Source organism: Strix aluco, chromosome 11, assembly GCF_031877795.1.
Source record: "Strix aluco isolate bStrAlu1 chromosome 11, bStrAlu1.hap1, whole genome shotgun sequence".
NCBI lineage: Eukaryota > Metazoa > Chordata > Aves > Strigiformes > Strigidae > Strix > Strix aluco.
In genome coordinates, this window is record NC_133941.1 from 12,109,198 (window position 1) to 12,130,531 (window position 21,334).

At 44.7% G+C, this 21,334-nt stretch overlaps 1 protein-coding gene across 3 annotated transcripts in view; it reads right to left on the reverse strand.

Annotated features, from left to right (window-relative positions):
* SUMF1 (sulfatase modifying factor 1) overlaps window positions 1-10,793 on the reverse strand; it is a 38,239-nt gene extending 27,446 nt beyond the window's left edge. For all 3 annotated transcript variants that reach the window (XR_012624691.1, XM_074836075.1, XM_074836076.1), the window contains exons 1-3: window positions 10,611-10,793; window positions 5,875-6,048; window positions 3,498-3,572 (exon numbers count right to left, since the gene is read on the reverse strand). Coding sequence is in view for 2 of the 3 variants with exons in the window: in XM_074836075.1 (XP_074692176.1) it covers window positions 3,498-3,572; window positions 5,875-6,048; window positions 10,611-10,787 (426 nt within the window). In the remaining variant the exon portion in view is untranslated. The remainder of the gene's footprint in view (window positions 1-3,497; window positions 3,573-5,874; window positions 6,049-10,610) is intronic.
* Between the last annotated feature and the right edge of the window lie 10,541 nt (window positions 10,794-21,334).

Sequence of the window (21,334 nt, forward strand, 5' to 3'; positions counted from 1 at the left end):
TCTTATTTCTGCTTTTCATGGTGGTAGTTATGATTCAAGAAGGTACATACCACAAGCTAAAATATTAGCTGACTAAGGTATACACAGAGAAAAAAGCCTTAATCTTCTCCGTTGCTGATCATTACAATCTGCTGATGCAAACCAACTTCACGCAATTCACACTTGTTCTGATTACATTTGAATGGTTACGCTGCAGTAGCCAAGTTATAAAGTGCTCACACTTTTTTTTTTTTTTAAAGAGTAATTGAATAGTATTAGACTCCTTTCCCCATTTTTTCCCCAGACAACACTAGTAAAAGTTAAGCATTTCAGGCAATGTAACAAGGTAGCTAGCTTTTATTTTCTATTGTTTAATTTAAGCTTGCAGATCCCTAGGAGGAATCTGCTTTTGCAAAACCCTTCAAGTTCCTACCCCGTAGTTGGGACGCTTCTGCCTTTTAGCAAGAAAAAATTTGTTGCAAGTTTCTATAGACAACTTGTTTCTTGAAAGCATGATATACAGAAAACGGCTAAAGTATTTTATTAGTTTCAATTAGCTGCGATAAGCATGGCCCACACAGAATTCAGTCGCCTGAGCAGCAACCTGACTACATTATATTCTAACAAAGAACCTTCCTTGTTCTAGCCTACAAATTGCACTGTCACAAAGACCAAAGACCCTCAAAACAACTAAGGTCTGCACAGCACTCTCGACATTTATAACCTTTCACAGAAAATGCATACTAAAACAACAAAAAGACACAGTTTTGAGAGGCAGAAGCATACACAGATAAAATTCTAAGCTGTATCTTCAGACATTGGACTTCTATTTCCAGCTGTACCACTGAGCTGCCTTCTGACACCTCCTTGCAGACAGAAGTTCCTCGCTAAAAGTTAGATTTCATGGTATGTAGCTGCTGAGGGGGCAGGCAGAGAGGAAGAAAAGCAGTTTCTAGCTGCTTTTTCACCTCCTCACAGTATTACCATGTTTTAGAACATAAGTTTGTCCACAGCATCAGCATAAAGTTAGGAAGTGCCAAGCTACAAGGCAGGCAGTCACTGTTCTCCAGATCACTTTACCAAAATAATTAATACAGTCTTTCTGTGTGTCTATTTCAACAATGCTCTGCATACTTGCAAAATGACCTAATAACACATACTGAAAACATGGCAAAAGGACAGTCTCCTAAAGTTTACTTTTAACAAATATAGAAAACCTTCATAAAGAAGCAGCCAAAAAGACCAGTTTGGGCTCCATTCCAGCTCTCTGGCATAATACTTGTTCTGTTACCACTACAGCCAACACTGTAGAATTTGGCTGACACACCCAGGAAAGTGGCTCCCAACATTCTGTATGTGTTTATACAAATACCCAAGACTGAGCTTACACCAGCATTCTTAGAGTTTGTTTGTTTGTTTTAAAACAGAGTGCCTGATTTAGGGATTTCTACATCACAGAACTAGGGCAGGAAAAAGAATTTCTCTAATACTGACTGTTGTGAAGATGGGATGAGTCCATCTGCATTTACTCTACCTTCAACATGAATTATGCTAGTATTTGGGAAGTCAGATTTAGTCTTCTTATATCTCACAGTATAAAAATGTTAGTCCTGAATTAAACAATAACAAACCGTTTTGTAATCTTCCTTTCCTTGCAGTAGGAAACAAAACCCCACATTTTTTGCCAGTCATTCACAGCACAGATTCACATAGGGCTTCTTGAAACCTCCAATCTATCTGCCCCTTGAAGATAAAAATCAAACTTGAAAGACTTCCGCCTCAATCAAGAGCTAACTTCTATAGAAGAATGAATATTCACTACTCTAAGTTATTGTACCATGCACGTGGAAGAAAAATTCTCCTTGTGTTATAAACTATTTTGGAGAAAATTAAATCACTAAATACTAAAGTCCCAGGTATTCTCAGTTGTTTGTCATAATAAATAATAATCCTCTAAACTCCTGGAGTTGTACCTTAGATCAAATGGTGTGCATAAGTAAAACCTTGCTACTAACTGAAAGAAATAATTTCATCTCAGACTGTCCCACCTCTCTCTCTCTACTTGTCTAGCATCAGAGGGCGCAAAAGGTGGCAAGAAGAAGTTGTGCTCCTCTACAGGTGCAGTTTCGCTTTACACTTACTTACGTCTAACTGAACTACTGCCAAAAGATGCAGTTTCAGCCCTGCTACTTCCTTATCCATGCTTTGTGTACAACCTGCTTCCCTGTGTTGATTCAAGCAGTTGCAGAATAAGCCAAGTTAGCTTTGATGATCCAAAAGAAAATTAACAAAAAAAATTCCCATCCAGCATAAATGCAACTTGAAGCCACACATCCCCCAAAATTGCCATGCTACATACATCAGAATGCTTCGTTCCTAAGGCCTTTTTAAAGGCATGGGACAAGAGATCTGGAAATGCAGGGTGTTCATCAAACCTGAGGATAATTCCAGTGGGAAGGGACCTCAGGAGGTCATCTTGTCCAAACTTCTGCTCAAAGCAGATAAATTCATCCAGGAGATGACAAGATATGATCTACTTACTATCAGGAGCTGTAAAGGTTAAGTGACCTGTTAAGGTTAAGAAGGAGGTAAATGAAGCCTAAGAAAGTCTCAGCAACACATTCACAACAGAAAAAGAGGAAAGGTGGGGCAGGGAAGCTTTGCTACTGAACTTTTTTTTTTTTTTTTTTTTTTTTTAAAACCTATACTCACTTCCACTCAACAGGAAAACTGGATCAGTTCCAATTTAATCAGCACTGCACCTACCAGGATCACTGTGTTGCCCTAGCAAGATGAAGGGAACTGAAAAAACGGCAAGGCATACAGGATCTTCTACGGAGATGGAGGAAGCACAGTAAACTTACACCATTCACAACATAAGGAGTCTTATAGACTGAGGTCTGCCATAGAAGTGGCACTTCTTTGGAACATTTGCGTCTAGTTAAGCAAGAAAAAGCACTCATGCAAACACCACTATCGTATCAGATACACAGATGATCCTCGTTTTCTTAAATGGGTAGGATGTGAGATTTACCCACTTTGGACATAGGACTGCACTGGCAGAGTGTGCCAGCCACGGGTACATATGCTCCCAGAGCCAGAAGCACTCCTGCTCTTTGCCTACACAGCACATCACTCAGTAGAGCCACTACTCGCATCTGACTTTCTGTAGCATCACCATATTACATGTAATATAAATAAACAGCTTTATATATCTGCATCACTTATTACAATCCTAAATATCTCTCACTTCAGAGGCAAAAAAAGACAAGGGGTTGATACTAACTTAGGCTAATCGGGAGCAGATTTTTTTTTCAATTGTTTAAAAAAAACAAAGCACAAAATAGACTGTAAATCCTCCACACTGGAGTCTGTTATTCTAGGCCAAACACCCCTCCATAAACCCCATTTTTGTATACAGCTTTGGGAACATCACACAATTTAGCTGTTACTGACATAACTGCTAACACATCTAACCCAGTGACTGTGAAGTAAGATTTACCCTGCTGTGTACTCACTGCCTGGTGGATGTCAGCCTTCACTTCTTCGCTCAGCATTCCCTCAAACACAAAGGAATCACCAAATTTCTCTGCCTATAGAAAAAACAAAAGATCCAACCATATTATCAAAGTAATGTTATTCTTAAAATGCCACTCACGTTTACAGCTTTATTTTATCGAGGATAAGGAAATTCTGATAGTAATTTGGAGTTCTCTTTCAAGGAAGCTATATTGGAACAGAAGAGAAAGCATTTTATCCCTGTATGTCGTCTTTTTCAGCAGCCACTGGACAGATGGCAGCTCACAGAGCTTCTGCAAAGGTTTTTACTTCTATTAATTAAAAATGATACAGTCAATAATTCAACATTCAAGGGCATATTTAGTTTCTCTTATTTTTGCTTTGGGAATCATAATAAGAGACTTAAGCCTTGTCACTTACTGCTCCATCATCACTAGCACCATGTTTTAAAGTGCTGTTACAACAATAGAGAAGTTAAAAGTAACCCAGTCATTATATCTAGCATTATATAAAGCCAAACCAAACAAAAAAATAGAAATAATTTCAGTTCATGACACCAGCATGGGTTTTTTTTTCCCCCTTGGTAAACTAAGTGAATTGATATACTCGGGAAGCTGACACATGCCAACAGAACTCAACACATTTGCCCTTCTCAATTTCTTCATTTTATTGTAGACATTCAAAGACAGTGAATTATCACCATGAGGTGCTTCTGCATGCTCAAAACTCTTGAAGAAAAGCATGGTTTGAAAGAAGGATCCCATTCACCACCCAAATTGCAAGAAGTCTTAGCATATGACTAATATTTATATATTCAGTTTCAAAAAGGAAAGAGAAGAAAAATAATACTTCATTTGTCTTACTTGCCCCATCTGAAAGAGCTAAAGATGCAAACAGATTTATCAAAGAGAGGGAAGAAAATACTTTTTTTTGTCTTCTGCCCAGTCTGAAAGACCCAGAGGTAAACAGGCTTATCACCTAAAGGACCCCAGATTTCAGTCTGACAGCATCCATCATGGGCTTTTTTTTTTAAAAAAAGTTCGTTAAAAAATACTTTTGATTCAAGATAGCTGTACATCTGGAGATTTTTTTCTTCAGCTTTCTATTTACTTTCAGGTTTCATTTGCCACTGGAGTTCAGTCTAGTCCTTAATAAAATAAAACCAAGAAGTACGTTGGCTCTGTTTACCCGCAGTAATTAATGTGGACATTATTTAAATACACAAAATACAACTCAGCTGCATCGCCCCGAAAAACCCTGCAGAATCAGTGCTGTTTACTCTAACACTGAGTTTATTTTTCCAGATCCAGTGTAAAAAGGGGGCCCCATGTGAAGGGACACAGGAGAAGGTAGAAGTGGAGCACCCAAGTACACCAGCTGAGCCACAAAGTGCTGTCTGAAACAGACACCATCAGATGTGGTGTTACATTTACACCCCACTCCACACATGCTCATTCCAGAAGCTGTTTGCAACAAGTCAGCCCTGTTCAAACTCAAAATTGTTAAACAACCTTTTTTCATAATTATTGAGCTAAGAACTTAAAAACAGAACTAGTGCGTAGATAAAAGAAGCTCTTCATCCAACCAGAAGCATCCTGTCTTCCAAATGAGAACCAGTTTATCAGGTGAATTCAGCAAAGTGCCTCCTTTGAGACCTGATCATTACTGAGCCTTTTATTTGCCTAAAAGGCCTGTCAGGGTTTTATAGAAGTTGCGTAGGAACAGTCAACTGTCAGGAAAGATCAGAGCCTCAGGTGCAGGTAACTTCTTTCTTGGAAGAACCTTAACATATTCTTTCTTAGTCCATTGTTCCCAGCAACATGCACAAAACTATTATTAAACTTGCTATTATATCTTCTTTAGACAGCAGGGCTGTCTATTGCTCAGCTCATTAGCAAGTAGCTGCACTGAACTAGCCCGCAGAGTCCTCAGCTATCACAGTTTTTTAAAATCTCTTATCCCCTGTTCCTCTAAAATAAGGAAAACATAACAACATAGTTGTACTGGTACAAAGATGTCCTATGGTCAAAAAAACCCCAAACAACAACAACAAATACCCTAAAACCCCTTGCACAGACATCTTCAGCCATGTGTTAGCTTCACCCAGGCTGCCTCTGTCATACTGTAGGGAAGATACTAGTTCATCTATTGAGACACTTACTAAATATAACAGTAGACATCTAAATGCCCTTTCAGACCCCTGGGCAGCAAGGCAAGACAATTTTCTCTCTACACGACTTACATCAGAAACATTCAAGCATGCAAATCCCAAGAAAGTATTGTGACATCCTTCAGAAAGAAAAAGCTTAAGTTTTTAATGGAGATTTTGCCAACACAAAGAAAGATGACAGCAGGCTGTATACCCTTCCACCTTACCTCAGTAACATATCCAGTAGAATTCACAAATCTCTCAAACTCCTCATTGCTGACCTCATACTGATCCATGTAGAAACTGTTAACATGGACTCTTCTAGCAGGCCATTCTCCATCTTGCTGTATTTCAGGCTCATCAGTGCCCATTGTGAACACTCCTCCTGGAATAGCGACCATCTGCAGAGAAAACACCACCCGAAAGATTATGGAAATGAAAGACTGCAAAATCTCTTCTCCTCCTCCACCTCATCTTTGGATGTGCTTTTGCTTTGAGCAGCATTTCACTGACAAGGACGGCACAACAAAATGGCAACAGTGGCATCTTCATCACCACCTGTTTGGAAGAAATTGCATGCAGAACTTAAACCGAGAACAAGAACCCCATTTGCTGCTCTTTCTACATGAAGTCTGGGTAATTCAGAACTTTTACTGAGGGTAATGCTTGTGCTCTAATGAGGAGAAACATGTTCCCCTACTGTACCTAAGAGCCAAGAAATAATCCAGAGTCCTTTCTATTCATTTTTGGATGAGGATTTTTGGCACTTCACTCTATTCCTAGGAAGACTTGATGCATCAATGAGGATTCTGGAGATTAAGAAACTGTGAAGTGTTCTTTTGTGGACAAGCCTATGCTTGTTTGCATACTAACTGCACATGGTTTTTCATTTATTAACAGGCACGCGCAGCATTTTATTACCAACCGTGCTGCTAACTGGCAGGTGAACACAGCACCTGCAGCTCCGCGTGCCAGAGATGAGACAAACTTTCAAGTTAGTTATATTCCACTTCCCTGGAAGACTGGCCTTAGGCAAGAGCCTCAAGCTTCAGAAGTTAAGGATGAGTGACAGAATAACATTTTAACAGTGTCAATAAGATGTTTTCCCTTTGAGACCAGCCAGTTTCCAGAGAAACAGTGCACATTTTCCCTCAGCTTTAGTGGGCTCTTTCCAGGATGACAAAAGGCCCCAGAGGTCTTGTCATGCCGCATCAGATGTTTCCTGAGAGGCCTCTAAAGACCACAGACTGAGCAATGCACTCCTCACCCAAAAACCAAGAGCATCCATGATCCCTGCTCAGAAGCTGGTGCTGGAATAAAGAATGACAGCTCAGGCTGTGTAAAATCTTCCCAGTGGGCAGGTGATCTTTCAGAGTGTGCCTACCTAAGCGCTAGCTTGCCAAGAAGTTACCTGACTCATCATCAACAGATGAAAGAATTGGGGAAGAAAACTCTCTCTCTTTTCAGTATTCCTGAGCTACCTTCACCCCCAACTCACACTGAATTCAGCCACCTCACTCCTCTCGCGAGTGTGAGAGCCCCAAGAAAGCCATCCAGCACTGATGTACGCATCCACTATGGAAAATAATCTGGCATATCACATTGCACCTGAACATACCCTGGCAGTGACCTATGATCAAACACTACTCTTACAGCAAATTCAAGCAGGCAGATCAGTGACAGAACCTAAAATGAGCAAAGCCAGTTCTAAGAGATAGCAGCATTTTTTTTGCAAGATCCTGATGTTTGGTATGCAGGAAATTCAAGTCCAATAACAGAAATAGTCACAGAGAAGTTTCCAGACTAGCACGCTTCTAATACTCCAGAAGTTTAGTTTAAGTTCTGACAGAAAAAGAAGCCTGGGTTTTAAATGTATGAGAGTTCAAACAAAATTCCATTTGCATGTAGTAGAATAACACTATGCAACATGTATATTAAAAGTAGCCAAACTGCAGGGTTGTAAAAACTGTGAACTAATTCAGCATTATTTAGATGAAGAGTCGAGTTCACAGAACCAAACATGAACTTTGCACATATAGCCCTTTTGCAGCACAGCCTAGATTATAGGACCTTGATTCTTCTATAGTTGAATTTTTTTGTTTTTTCTTCCTTTACAAGATTCCCTTCATAAAGTTAGATGCTTTCACCATAACAGTTTATCTAGATACCCACAATGACTCATGAACCAGGAAGACAAAAAGAATCATGTTACCTTCCAGCTTCTGGAGTTTACTGTTATTTATGTAGTTACAACACCACCAGCACACCAAACGATCAGGAAATCCATTCACATCAGCTTTCCAGCACCTCCCTCTGTTCTGAAGAGAAGCTGGAGTGTTTGACATAACCCTGCATGTCCAATTTCATTGTTTCTTCTCCACTACAGCTCTCTCCTTTTGCTTGGGTCTCTCCCAGCAACACTTAAAATTCACACAACTTGCAATGTGCCTCTTAAGAAGTGCTACAAATCCTTTTCCTTTGAACTTTGGAAGCTAGCTGTATCCTCATAACTCTTTTCTCCACTAAAAGAATCTGAGCACTTACAGACTGTCTTTAACTGAATCCATAAAAGGGCTTCAGGATAAATTTGCTTACATTTTTTAGGACTTAGGGAATGACAACGTGGTACAAAGTTGCACCACTTTCTTCCAACCTCTTTCCAACCCACTGTAGCTAAAACAACTCCTCGAAGCAGTCTTCAAAGCAAGATTCAGACCTCATTAGTGAGCTGCTGTCTCAAAGCATGTGAAAAATTAACTCTGGCTTTACAGCCCAGCATTCATTTCCAAAACCTGAAAAATCTCTTTAGATTGCCAGTGTACATTCAGCAAGGAACATCCAAGGGCTTTCTTATGAACCTGCTGCTTTTGCAGCCCCCAGCAAAGCCAAGACTACTGGTGTCCACTTGATACCAAAAATTGATTGCACAGTATTATCCTCCCCACCAAGGCTCATTTCACAGCTCCACCTCCTGTTTGGAAATAGGACTTTCCTTTGACAGCCAGCTTTATGATAACACCACATCATGGCTGCAAGGCTCAGATGTCTGACAGAGCTCTTCATCTGAGAACACTGGAATACAACACTAAGTGAAGAACAGATTTTCTGCAGACATCACATCCAGAAACCACATTGGCATAGTCAATTAAGCAGCTTTAACACCCAGTTTTAAAATACAGGTAGCTAACACTAAGGAACTAAACTCTAAGAAATATCAAAGTTGAACTATGGAGGCAGAAATCCAACAGCAGAAGCTGACAGTTATATAATTTACTGTATTAGGTGATGCATTATAACAGAGTGTACAACAACAATTACCTGTATCTTCACAATATTACTTAGCTAGCACATGTTAGCTCATTGTCCTCAAAACTCAACTTCAACAACAGGGACCACATTTGCCTATGATTATACTTAAGTATTATGGTAATGCAGAGCAGACCCACTAAAGTACTAGCTCCCCATTTCTAAAGATGTAGTAGAAATAATTAATCTCAGCTGTGGTTGAGGTAGAAGCCAATTTTTCCCCTCACTTCCCTTCTGGTAAAAATGTTTTCTAGCTAAGCATAATCAAATTACGTTGTGAACATAGCTTAAAATCCAGCAGCAATTAGTTTTTGTTATCTGTTGTTGAAGTTGCCAGCTTCCTTGCATAAAGTAAGAGTCAAACGATTTTTCCACCCTACAGCAAGACCTACAGCGAAATGCCAAAATTTATTATATGAAACGTAGATTAGTGACACGAAGTGCAATACGAATTATTTAATTCACACTCTTTAAATATGATCAGGTTTCTTAGGTGCAGCCTGCAATAGTAAAGTCATAATTACTACTGTGCATCCTTCCCTTTACTCAGTAGGTTTCCACACTGCCTGCATGACACCGGCTTTCTCCGGGCTGACACAGCTTCCCAGCCTTACACCACCACAAGGCAATCAGAGGGGCAGCCCCTCACATTTTGACTACGTGCAAGCCATCTCACACAAGAACAACATCCAAGTCTACTGGGATATAATTTTGTCTGTCAAAGTTTACTAGCACCTTTTGGGAAATGAACAGCAATCCCATTTTTAATAAGTGAAGATAACTCATCCAGTGAGGCATGTGGTCTCCACTGATATAAAAAATCTCAGTATCCCTTTGCAGTAGGCACCGTCATAGCACATTAACACACTTCAAGCACTGCCTTCGTCAAGAAGTCACACTTAGCTTTGGACAGTGTCTTTCAGAGAACAGCAGCAGCACAAATAGAAAGGAATAAGCAGTTAAATGGACTTTCACTTGAAGACAACCTGAAAAGCTATACAAATATGGATACATAAATGATGGGTTTGCTGAAATGCACACAAGAGACATGACACATCACTTGTTGGTGTTTCAAATCTATTGATACCAACACAGACCTAAAAGAGATGGGTGGGGGGGAAACCAGAGCCACAGCAGTGTTGAAATTCAGCAAGTAACAGAGCTGTCACCTCCCCAGGCCGTATGGCAACAGATGGCCCACTCAGGTGAGTCCTCTGGCACTTCTATTCCCAGTGTTACCGGTTGAAGGGATGGGGAGGCCTGCCAAAAAAAAAGCCGATAGAAACGCCAGGACTTGCTTTGTCATGTCTCAGCTTCACCCAGGGAGGAGCAGTCAGGGTGGACATGGGGAAGGCCACCGGGACATGGGCACCGCAGCCCAGGGGTCTCCCCATCTTGAAAAGCACCCAAACGGCCCAGGGGACACTCAGGCTGCCCAAGCGGGCAAAGCAAGATGGGCCCAAGCCGAGAATACCAGGAGCTTGGCCCAAGGGGAGCGGGAAGGGGCTTTAATTCCAATTTCATACAGAAGCCCGCTGGCTGGCTAGACTCCGCTAGCCTCCAAGCACCTCTAAGGTCTCCCCACGGCCCGGCCCGCCTGGTCCCTCAGCGGGCTCGGCCTCCCGCCTCAGGGCGGCCGCCCTATCCCGCCGCTCACCTGCCCGCGGCCACCGCCCGCCGCCGAGTACCGCCGCGCTGCCGCCTCCCGCCCGTCACCGCCGCCCCTGTTGGCGCCGCACCCGCAGTGCCCAGTGGCTCCGGCCGCCACCAGCCCTAGCAGCGGGAGGAGGAAACAGCAGAGCCCCCAAGCGCGGGGCGCCGCGGGCGCAGCCATGTTGGCGGAGACACCACGTGCCGCGCGCGGTCAGGTGACGAGCCGCGCCTTAAAGGGGCAGCGCCGCGCCCGGAGGGGACGGGCGGCGGAGGCGGGCGCTCGGTCCCCGGGCTGTCCCCTCACCGCCGGCCCCACGGCCCTGAGGGGGAAGCTGGGCCACTGCCGCCTGGCTCGGCCCCACAGGGACCCCACCGGGACCCCACCGGGACCCCACCGGGAGCGTCGCGAAGAGCAGCCAGTGGCTCTGCCCCCGCCGGGCCGGACCGGGCCGGTCTCGTTTGGCAGCACGCGAAGGGCGCAGATACTTGTAGAGTTTGTGTTTTGACTCCGACAGGTATGTGAGGGAGATTCTGTGAGAGGAGCGAGGGAGCAGGGGGGTCAGGGAGGCCCATCCCGCCAGGCGCACCCGGCGAGGGCGGCCCTGCTGCCCTCAGCCTCTGGCGGCCGCTCCCCGGGGGGATGTGGAGTTTGCCTTTCCGTTGTCTAAAGCTAACTGGGTGCTGAGGTAAATGTGGCCTAAATAAAGCACGCAGACCTGTGCTTTTGCAGAGACTCAGTGCTCTGGTACCTAGCGGATAGTATTTAATGTGTACGGTATTCAGGTTTAATTAAGATGTGTATCTAGTAGTTGTTACAGTTAACATCCTTGAGAAAAATATGTGCATGAAATGAATGCAGATAGGTCTGTGTTCCCGAAAATAATTTCTGAGCTATGCATCAGTATAATCCCTTGGCACAACACAGTCGTTTGCTGCATGTTTTACCCCCATGGGGAAAAAACAGGGAAATACAACTAAATTGCCTTTAAGTATTCCGGCTTTGAGATGTCAAAAACTGCAACATTGTAGTTGGCCAGTTGTTATTTAGCAATATTCGTAGTAAGGGGAAGTTCAAATTGCGTAGGTAACCGCTCAGCAGAAGTGAGGACTGGCCCTTTTGTAAACTCTCCTGGAAATCATTGTTCGTAACTTGCACCAAGGAGGGTGTTCTTGAGGCCTCAGTCTCTGGCTGAGACCATCAGTATTCATGTGTGTTTTAAGCTCTTTCTCTCTTTCTCTTTTGCAGCAAGTTGCTGCAACGAAACTGCAGCTGAAGGACAGCCAGCAGCATGTAGATAGCGTTAATGTCAGAGATTCGTACAAGGTGCAGGTCTAAGGCCCAAAAAGTAAGTGCTTACACCTTTGACCGTGTTCAACAGCAGTATGTAATATAAGTGTGTGTACATGCCTGCCTCCTAAGAGGACCCTCATATCCTCTGTTAATGGGGGATGATGCAACTCAGCATCATTTCAGAATAAGGACTTAGGAAAAAATAAATAAATGGTAAATTCCTTGGGCACTTCTGTTTGTGTATCTGTCCTGGGATTTTGATTTTTCACGCTTAAAAAGGGATTTTACCAAGTACGACACAACCAGTTAACCAGTGTTTATGGCAAAAACATCACTGTGGAGAGGGGAAAAATATCACTGGAGAGGGAAAAGGAGAAACCTGCTTTTCTTTCCAAGTGAACATCAAATCCTGTTACTGCAGTTTTGGGGATTTTTACAGGCATTTTCAGTGCAGGTGACTGAGAAGCAGTTTGTAGCAAGTCAGGTGAATGGCGGCATGCTAGTGTACAAGCCAAGCAGGTCAGGAATGGAAACGTATTTTGCAGAGGCACAATGGCCTCCTACTTTGCTCTTGGGAGAGGTAGCAATTTGCTGTTAGTAGCAAGAAGCAAATTATTACCCCACTCTGTGCCAGCTCAGCTGGCTGGGACCTTGCGATCAGAGCAAAGGCTCTTCCCACTCACTGTCCCCCTGCTAAGGAGCTGGGGGAGTAGCAGGTGCACACGCCTGCTTGCTTGTGTGACATAAATCCAAAGTCCTGCTGTCGTTCACAGGCAGGAAGAGTGCACTGCTTTTGTATCCCCCTGCACTCACTGCACAGCCAAGGTACATAGCCTACAGCAGATGGTGATCAGTTGTCTCAATCCAGAACCGTTGATACCTTCTACATCAGGGAACTGGTAATGCCTTTGTTTTCCTTCACTTTTCCTGGGGTTCACTGTAGCTGTTGAAGATTTTGGTGCTCTATCACATAAACCTTTATTTTGTGTGGGAGCTTCTGTGCAGGAGTCAGCAGAATGGATCTTCTTCTGGATTCTCCACTATGCTGAAAGAAATCTTTACTCATTCTGTGGGATATTAACTCAAAATCTTTAATGTATTTTTTTCCCTACACAGATTAGGACTGTGCAGCAAAAAGAAGCATGGCCATAGTGAAGGAGGGGGGTTTTTTGTTTGTTTTGTATTAGTACTGGAAAGGAACACTACTCAACTGTATTTGCTGTATGAAATTTTACTGTGTGTAAAATGACAGTGCTGGGAGGCTTCACAAGGATGCATTTCAATTATCCATCATTAGTCCCTTTTGCCCTGTGACGTACTTAGAAAAGCATCAGAGGGCAGGAAAACAAATGAATACAAATTTAATTATAAAATCAACCCTTGCTGCTTTGGGGTCAGAAAATGTAAACATTCCTTTTATGGTCAAACAGTGATCTTAGCCGCATGCATTAACGAATCTCTATGAAAATGCCAAGTAAATATAACTTTTCTCCTTTCAAATTTCCAATGCAATTTACCAAAATGACAGCAAAATCTAGGTATCCAAATTATAAAGTCTTGTAGAACTGAAAACAGTCTGCCAGGATAACTTCCCCTTATTAAGGCCGTGGGATTCTGGCTGTGTAATGATGGAATTAAAGAAAATCAGATAATTTCCACTGAGCTGGGACAGTTCTCTAGCATGTCTTGCCCACTCATTCTCATTTCTCATTTTCCCTAGAATTCTTTTCTGCATCATTTGTGTACTTCCATCAGGAAGATTTACGTTTCTTATTCTCTCAGGAGACTAGATGAAATAATTGCAATTACAGTTTGCTTCTGAGCAACATCCAACTTCCAGTTTGTAATCCTGAGGACTTCAGAGAATGTTTGCAAGTGTCATTTATTGATCATGTTTGTGCTCCTAAGTCATTTGTTCACAGGGAGCTGTCTCTTCCACACAGGGTTTACTTATTCTCTTTCCTTGCACTGAGTGCACCATGCTCCAGGATTAAGACACTGATTTCACTGTTATTAAAATATTATCGAAATGAGAGACTTTTCAGCATGCAGCTGAAAAGCTGGGATGTTGCCTAGCATTTGTCCCTATTGTTAGTGGTGCTTTTCATCTCCTAGTGCTGCAGTGCTGGCATGGACAGCTCTAGTGACGAGAAGCTTTTGTGATCCTCTACCTCATCATGAAGACCAGCCACGAGCAAGATTAGGCAGTTTGATCCTTAGAGTCCTGGTGGCTGCCTGGAATATCTTCTGCTCTAATTTTTCTTCCAGGGCTGCTGCTTGTGCAGCTGAACCAACAGCAGAGGCAAAAAATGTGCAAACCCACCCAGCAGGCTGAAGTGCTTTCTGACTGAAATAGTCCAGAGAAGTCAGCAGTTAATTGCAGATTCGGCAGCATAAAACAAGATAATATTGTTCTTATTCTTGGCAAATAAAAGACTTCAAATTTCATCTTAACATTTTTCATCAATGTTGAATTCACATGATTACTACAAGTAAGGTAGTGAGGGAGCAGAACAAGGTTCAGAAAGGAGAAAAAGAAGAGAGTTCTCCCATAGCACAAAAAAGAAAAAATCTCTTGTGAGGTGTTTTCCTGTGACTGAAATCACATATGTGGTTGGGCTAAACATTTATAGTATAGTACTCTAAAGACTGAAGTGATACCTACTAAGTAGTATTCTTTTTCACTATTTCCTCTCAGAATTCTTGAGCAGTTGTCATTCCTTAGACCCTCTCTGTGTATGTGCGTGTGATCCATGCCCAAGCCCTGTTTGCTACCAAGCAAATAGGACTCTATTCCCCATCTCGGGGGCTGCCTGCTGTAGTTCACATTATCAGTGCAGTAGTTGCTTTAAGAGAATAACTTTATGGTACTTCTGAGTGTGAAACTTTCTATTCCCAGACTGCCCTGCCATTTCATCTCTTCTTAAAGCTGTAAGATTATAGGAACCTTATGAACTCACCGTGCCTGCAACAGCATCCCAAATCCAGTTCCTAAAGAGAAATGGAAACATTTTCCACTGTTGGAAGTTTTCATGATTATCTTGTCTTTGCCAGCACCTCTTTAAATCTAGCACATTCTTTGCAGTACTTGATCAGTATTTTTGGCTGAAGGGCCTTTAGCAGCACAAACTCCACAGCGTTTGAAGAACTGACCAAGACCCAGAAGCAAATATAGTCCATGAGAGAAAATGTCGCCTTTGATATTCTACCTTACAGAGAGGCTGCAAGATCAGAGGGCTGGTAGGCTGAAGAAGCACAGGAGACAAAGGACATGACTGCTGTAGGAGAAGCATGGAGAGATGTATGCAGCTCTTCAGACAACCAGCTGAGGATTCGCAGTCTGGGATAGAGCAGAACGTCCCTGGGTCTCCTCTGCTCTCCCCTGCGTATTCCCTATTCACAGAACTTCATACTGTCAGACTGAGTGCGGCTGGGGGAGCTGTTCAACCTCTGTCTGGGGGAAATCCCCCCAAACTGTGGCTTACATTGCATGCAATTTCTAATGTACTGCTGCTGCTCTTAATGTAATGAAGCTATTTTGAGGCATACCATTAGCATAACTGCAGAAGGTGTTCAGTGGGAAAAGCCCTTTGCCACTGGCTCTAGTGACAGCCCTTATGTCACTGCACTAGGTGTTCTAGCCATCCACTGTCCTCAGCCTACTGAACTCATCCAGAGATTAGATTTGATTACACAAGAATTCATTAGGATCACCTAATGATATTAGGTGCCATTACTCTGCCAAATTTCTGATGAGTAATGGCTTAGTATTGCAGCCATTAATGAAAATCATAGAACTTGATTCCCTGAACTTCGCTTCAGTTCCTAAGTCATGGACTTAGCTTCTGCGTATTCTTGCTTGATAGCCATAATTACAACTCCTCCAATGTTATTTTTTTAACAAAGAACCAGTATAGTGGGAGGTTGTGTTGAACTGGACGCCTGGCTGATCCCAACTTGTTCCCTTTCTCCAGCGGCGGTTTGCTGCTGTAGAGAGGGGAACAAGCTGTGAGCAGCAGCAGTTAAACACCTTTTCCTTTCTGTGACCTAAGGCAGCAGGTAGGTGTGAGTGGAAGGGAGAGTAAGGAATTGTTTTCTTTACCTTATGCCAATTAAAGTGATACAGCAGTTCTGCAGCGCAAACATTGCATCCACTTTGTGCTGCCAAACGTGGCCACGTGTACCCTACAGAGGGCATAAAAATCACAGTATAATCATGGACAATACACCTTGACTAGTATTTTAAGGACAAATGATTGCCTAAGGTAATAAATAAAAGGAAATATTACTTAATTTTTATCACTGCTGGTCATTCTGGCTTGAGTTGCATTGTCTGTCTGGCTTTAACCTTATGCCTATGCCAGATAGTCTCACCAAAGAGCAAACCAACTCACTACTTTCAAAGTTTTAAACTGTTCTTCTGCAGAACAGCTGGTTTACCCCACTTACCGCCCTCCCGTACAGCTGACCATCCTCAGCGGAAGGCTCTTACCTTCCAGGCACTGTGTGACCCCAGAAGCGGGAGCAGTGTGGGGATAACCCTGCCTCATCCCAATCCCAGGTATTTCAGCGCCAGGGTTGACGCCGCTCTCCCCGCGATTTTATGCTTCCCAAACCTCTCTAAGACCTGCCCAGATGATTTATTTCTCCTGGCTCGCTTTTCTTGCCGTTTACGTGGCTAGTAAAGCCGTACCGGTGTGTCCCGCTACTCCTCGGCGGCAGGTGGGCCCGGGGCCGGGAACAGCCCCCCCTTCCCCGGGACGAAATACAGTTTCGGGGCTCACACACACACACACACTTAGGACGACCCCACAGACCTCTGCGAGTCGCAACAGAGCCCCGGCCCGGGGGTCCCCCCCCACCTCCCGCCCTGCCCGGGGCACCCCGGGAGCTGTAGTCCCGCGGGGCCCCCCCCGGCGGCGGCGCGGCCCCGGCAGGACTCCACTACCCGGCGGGCCCCGCGGGGTATATAAGGCTGGGCGGTGAGCTCCGGGCTCAGTAACCATGTGGATGTGGAGCTGAGGCGGCGGCGGGCAGGGGAGGGGTTGGGGGGGGGGAAAAAAAAACCTCGGCGCAGCCTCCATCCTAACGGGACCGGGCAGCGCCGGCACCGCCAGCATGGGGCTACCGGGTCGTCGCTAGCCCGCCCCGCCGCCACCGGAGCCAGGTAGGGCCGCGGAGGGGGGGAGGGAAGCGGCGAGCCAGCCGCGCTCCGACCGCCGGGGCAGCCCCCCCCCTTCCTTCCCCCGGGCCGGGGAGGGGGTGCAGCCCGGTGTCGGTGCTCAGGCCGGGCTCGGCGGGGGATACCCAGCGGCGGGACGGGGCAGAGGCCGCTCCGCGGGGAGCGGAGCCGGGTTCCGCCGGGGCCGGGGTCGCCGCCCGGGACCCGCCGCCGCCGCTCTCCGGGGCCCCGGCGGGGGAGCGGCGTGTCCGCTCCAACTTTGTCCGTGTTTTTCCTCTCGTACTTGAGGCACAGTCGCAAGGGATGTTTCGCGCGTTATGTAAACACTTGCGAGTGCGGATGGGGACTTGGCTGGGGGCGATCTTATTCTTAAATGGTCAAAAGCTGGGCAACGGTGGGTGGATATTTCGGAGGGTCTTGGTAACTGCTCTGACAGGCCAAATATTTAGCTGTTTCCTGGACTACAATAACTGGATTTCAGCGGGGGGGGGGGGGGGTGGGTGGGCACATGTGCATTCCCCATGTACGTGGGATGTGCCATGATTCCGAGCGGGTTTACGTCTTCATGCTAAAAGCTCAATTATTGCCAGTTCCGCTGTTTTTTGGGGGGCTGACGACTGCCTCGTGGCTCCGTCTGCCTGTTGCTCCGCGGGCCCTTGCTGTGTTACCTACCCTGTGTGCTGGGGGGCTTTGCTACATAACACAGTGGTGATGGCTTGGGGTCGGTCAGACTTTCCCCTCTAGTCTAAAATCTCTTTGCCCCGTGTGGGTTCAGTCTGGCTCACAGCAGTTTGTATAAAAAAGCCTCCAACAGGTGAAGGGTTTGAATTACTGCATCGGCTGTATTGCCTTATGCACTGTGCAGCACTTCACATGTGCCCGCTTGACTGCAGATGGATCGGGCTGTGGTGTTGCTACTCACACAAATCGGGAAGGGAAAATGTGGCTAATACAATCCAGATCTTTGCCTTATGAAGATTTAGTGACTAGAAGTCATGCGTGGAGTAGTGTGCATGTGTGGTAGCTGTTTGTTTTATTTATTAATGAGGGCCAGTACCTGTGCATGTGTTTTATTTCTTAAGTGTGCTCTTTGTTATTTGCCTTTGAGTTTCTTTTCCTGTGGTTGGAGATCTGCCTGGTATCCCAGGACTTCCAGACCTGTTGAGTCAAAAGGCTCACTGACTCGGAGCCTAGTCCAAAGGCCCACATCTGAATGGCTTTTCTTGCAGAGCTCAGCTGCGTGAGTGTGGGATGCGATGTGAAGCCGGTATCTGTTTCTCTGTGGCTAAGTTAACAGGCTACCAGGGAATGGAGTTTTTGTTTGTTATCTGAACCTCTACTTTAAGCCAATTTCCTCACACAGCAAATATTCCAGGTTTTAAATGCTCTGTAGTTTTGCTGGTGTAAGGTCAGTGCCTGAAACAATAACAGGATTGCAAGGCATTGGTTGTCCAGCACTTGTTGTTTGGTGAGTGGGGAAGACTGGTGGCATCAATCAGGCCAAAAATTCTGGTGTGACAGGGCACTTGACAGAGCAGATGTGAAAGCTTACCTGTGACTTGAAATGGTGCAAATGTGTAGTAGTCAGTGTGTGTAAACCAAACAAGGAGTCATTGTGGAAATGAAAAACACAGTTCCAGTGTTTTTTCAAAACAAGCTGTTACGGGAGTCCTGTCAAGCAAGCTATTTTCTGAGCCGATTATTTCTAACGTGTTCTTTAAGTCATCTTTTTTTTTGTCAATGACAATTTTTTTTCTTGTTAAAATACTTTATTCCACCCCACAATTGAAGTGTTTGCTTAGACAAGTGTTTTCCTCATCTGCTTGTTTTGCAGCATTGATTAAGCCTTGAAAGAGGGAGTGATCTGGTTTCCTCTTACAGGGGTTCATAAATTAGGAAGTAAACAAACAGCAAGAGTAACTTTGGTTTGCCTTTGCAATCATGGGGTGGAGCTTAACTGTGGGAAACGGTATATCGGTATATTTTTGTGAGATTTGCAAGTCCTGAATACCATCTTTGGAAGGGGGAAAGGCCCTCGTGAAGAACACTGAAGGGGCGAGCACTTGGTTGGTGCGTTTCTCCAGTGACCCTTGTTGGAGTTGGACGTCTGGGTGAGAAGAGCCAGATGGAGGAGGTATACTGGGATGGATAACCAGGGCGGAGGGTCGTGTGAGCGACAGCTATGGTCTCTGGTTGTAAATGAGGGGTGTAATGCAATTTATTCATGGCACTGTCAAGCCTCTTGCATCACCTCAACAAATCTGTGTTTGTGTGGGGTAGACAAGAAAGTGAAAAAATCAAGTTCAGGTGAAGAAAGTGAATCTCGAGTCCTGGCTGCTCCCAGGTGCCATTGCAACTTGGAGCAAGACTTGCAAACCATGGTATCCTGATGTTGTGTGGTGTGAGGTCTTGGTCTAAGTTTATAGTATGTCTTCTTGTAAAGGCAATGCTGAATGAGCATTACAGCATGGCAGTGTGAGAAGATGGAAGCTCACCTGCAAGAGTGGTAGATTTTTGGAAGAAATGTGCAAGCATGGTTCCAGCTCCTCCAGTGCTGCATGTGTCCCAGTGGCTCATCGAATACTGGCCAGTGTGGTCTAGAAGTCCATTTGGGAAGCAGAAGCTCCTTCCAGCTGCTTCCTCTAAGGTGAGCTGGTCTCATGATAAATTGCTGAAATGGACAGTATTTGAGGAGAAAATTCTTCAATGCTATGAAGCAGGCTTAAAACAGGACCCAGATATCTTGAGGCCTTGTCTTGTACCTGCCCTTCAGTGAAGCAGTCAGAAGAGCAGGTGTAGCTCGTTCTGGTTCTTTGTTGACTGTGCTGTTCCCCTGTGATGCTGTGCGTGGTGATTCTTCAGTGCATAGCGTACTCCTTAGGAGTGTGTGATGTGTCAAGTTGCAGAGCGTACTGGGAGTCTTTGAGACATTATTGCCCCATAAATATAAGATAGTTGTAGTTGTAGGATTGTGTCTTAAAGACGGGAGGAATCTCAAGATCCCGTGGGAGGTGGGATGAGGGTAGTGGCTCTGTAGTAGCTGGTAGACGAGCTGCTCGCTCGCCCGTGGGTGAGTGTGAGGGAAGGCAGCTCCACTAAAGCAGCTTACGGAGACCAGAGGGTTTTAGAGGTAGAAAATGATGTGCTGCTAGAAAGTTATGTAAATGTAACGTTTCTGTCACAGTGCGACCATGGTAATAATCCGGTTCTGTAAAAATCTGCCTTAGAGTACATTCCAAATTAGTTTCTTCTGCTGCTGAGATAGCACCTTTGCTAGTTTCTGTAGCCTGGAGCCTTTTTTTTCTGCCTCTTTTGTGTGGTAGTACGGAAGATGAATTAAAAGCCATTGAGTGATTTTATAGAGCAGCCTATGCTGGGTACAGAGAGGTACTGCTTTACTGGGTGCTGGAAAGGAGAAGACTTGAAAAGCTGGCGGACAGTATCTCTGGGCTGCTGAGCCGGACCCTGTCTGTGTCCGTAGCTATTCAAAATGATCCCTGTGCTCTTCTGCTGTGCATCTCCCAGAGGCTGCTGCAGGAGGCAGGATGCCAAGCAGCATGAGCTTTGATCTGGCTTAATATTCTTCTCTGATTTCTGGTCCCAACGGACGCTACGAAAGCGCTACAGCAATTATTGCCTGGTTCTCTGTCTTGGCACGGCTGGAGGGTGGCTGGGTATGGAGGCAGAACCCTCTTTCCAGGGTGCTGCAACTGCTCATTAGATTGGCAGAGGCTACCGCAGGAAGCTTGTGTTATTCTTGCTTGTTCTGTACCTGTTGAGAAAGTACATTTCCAAATCTTCAGAGCAGTTGTGTTTTATGGGACCAGATTCCTTTGGGGAAAAAAATTAAGATAAAAACTGCAGAAACTGTAATTCGGATGAGGAAAGCTGCAGAATTCAGCTGTGGATTGTGAACTCAGAAGAGTTGCATTTTCATAGTTGTGGTTTTGGTTAAGCCTATCAAAACTTACATCAGAACTTATTTTTCCTTTCTAACAGTGTTATATGGAGAATAAAATGTCACTTCAGATCTGAGCAAGTTAACCCTCTAGAGAGAAAAATGTGTTAGAAATGTGTGTGGAAGTGTGCATTATTTTGCTGATTTACAGCCTGTGGCAATGTAACTGCATCCTCACATGCCAGAATGCCAACGTGAGGAGTGTTGCAGAAAGCTGAGTGTTCATATCTCACTGATCGTTCAGCTGAACAGGTTATCAAAGGAGGGTGAATAGCTCTGAGAAAACTGGATGCCAGA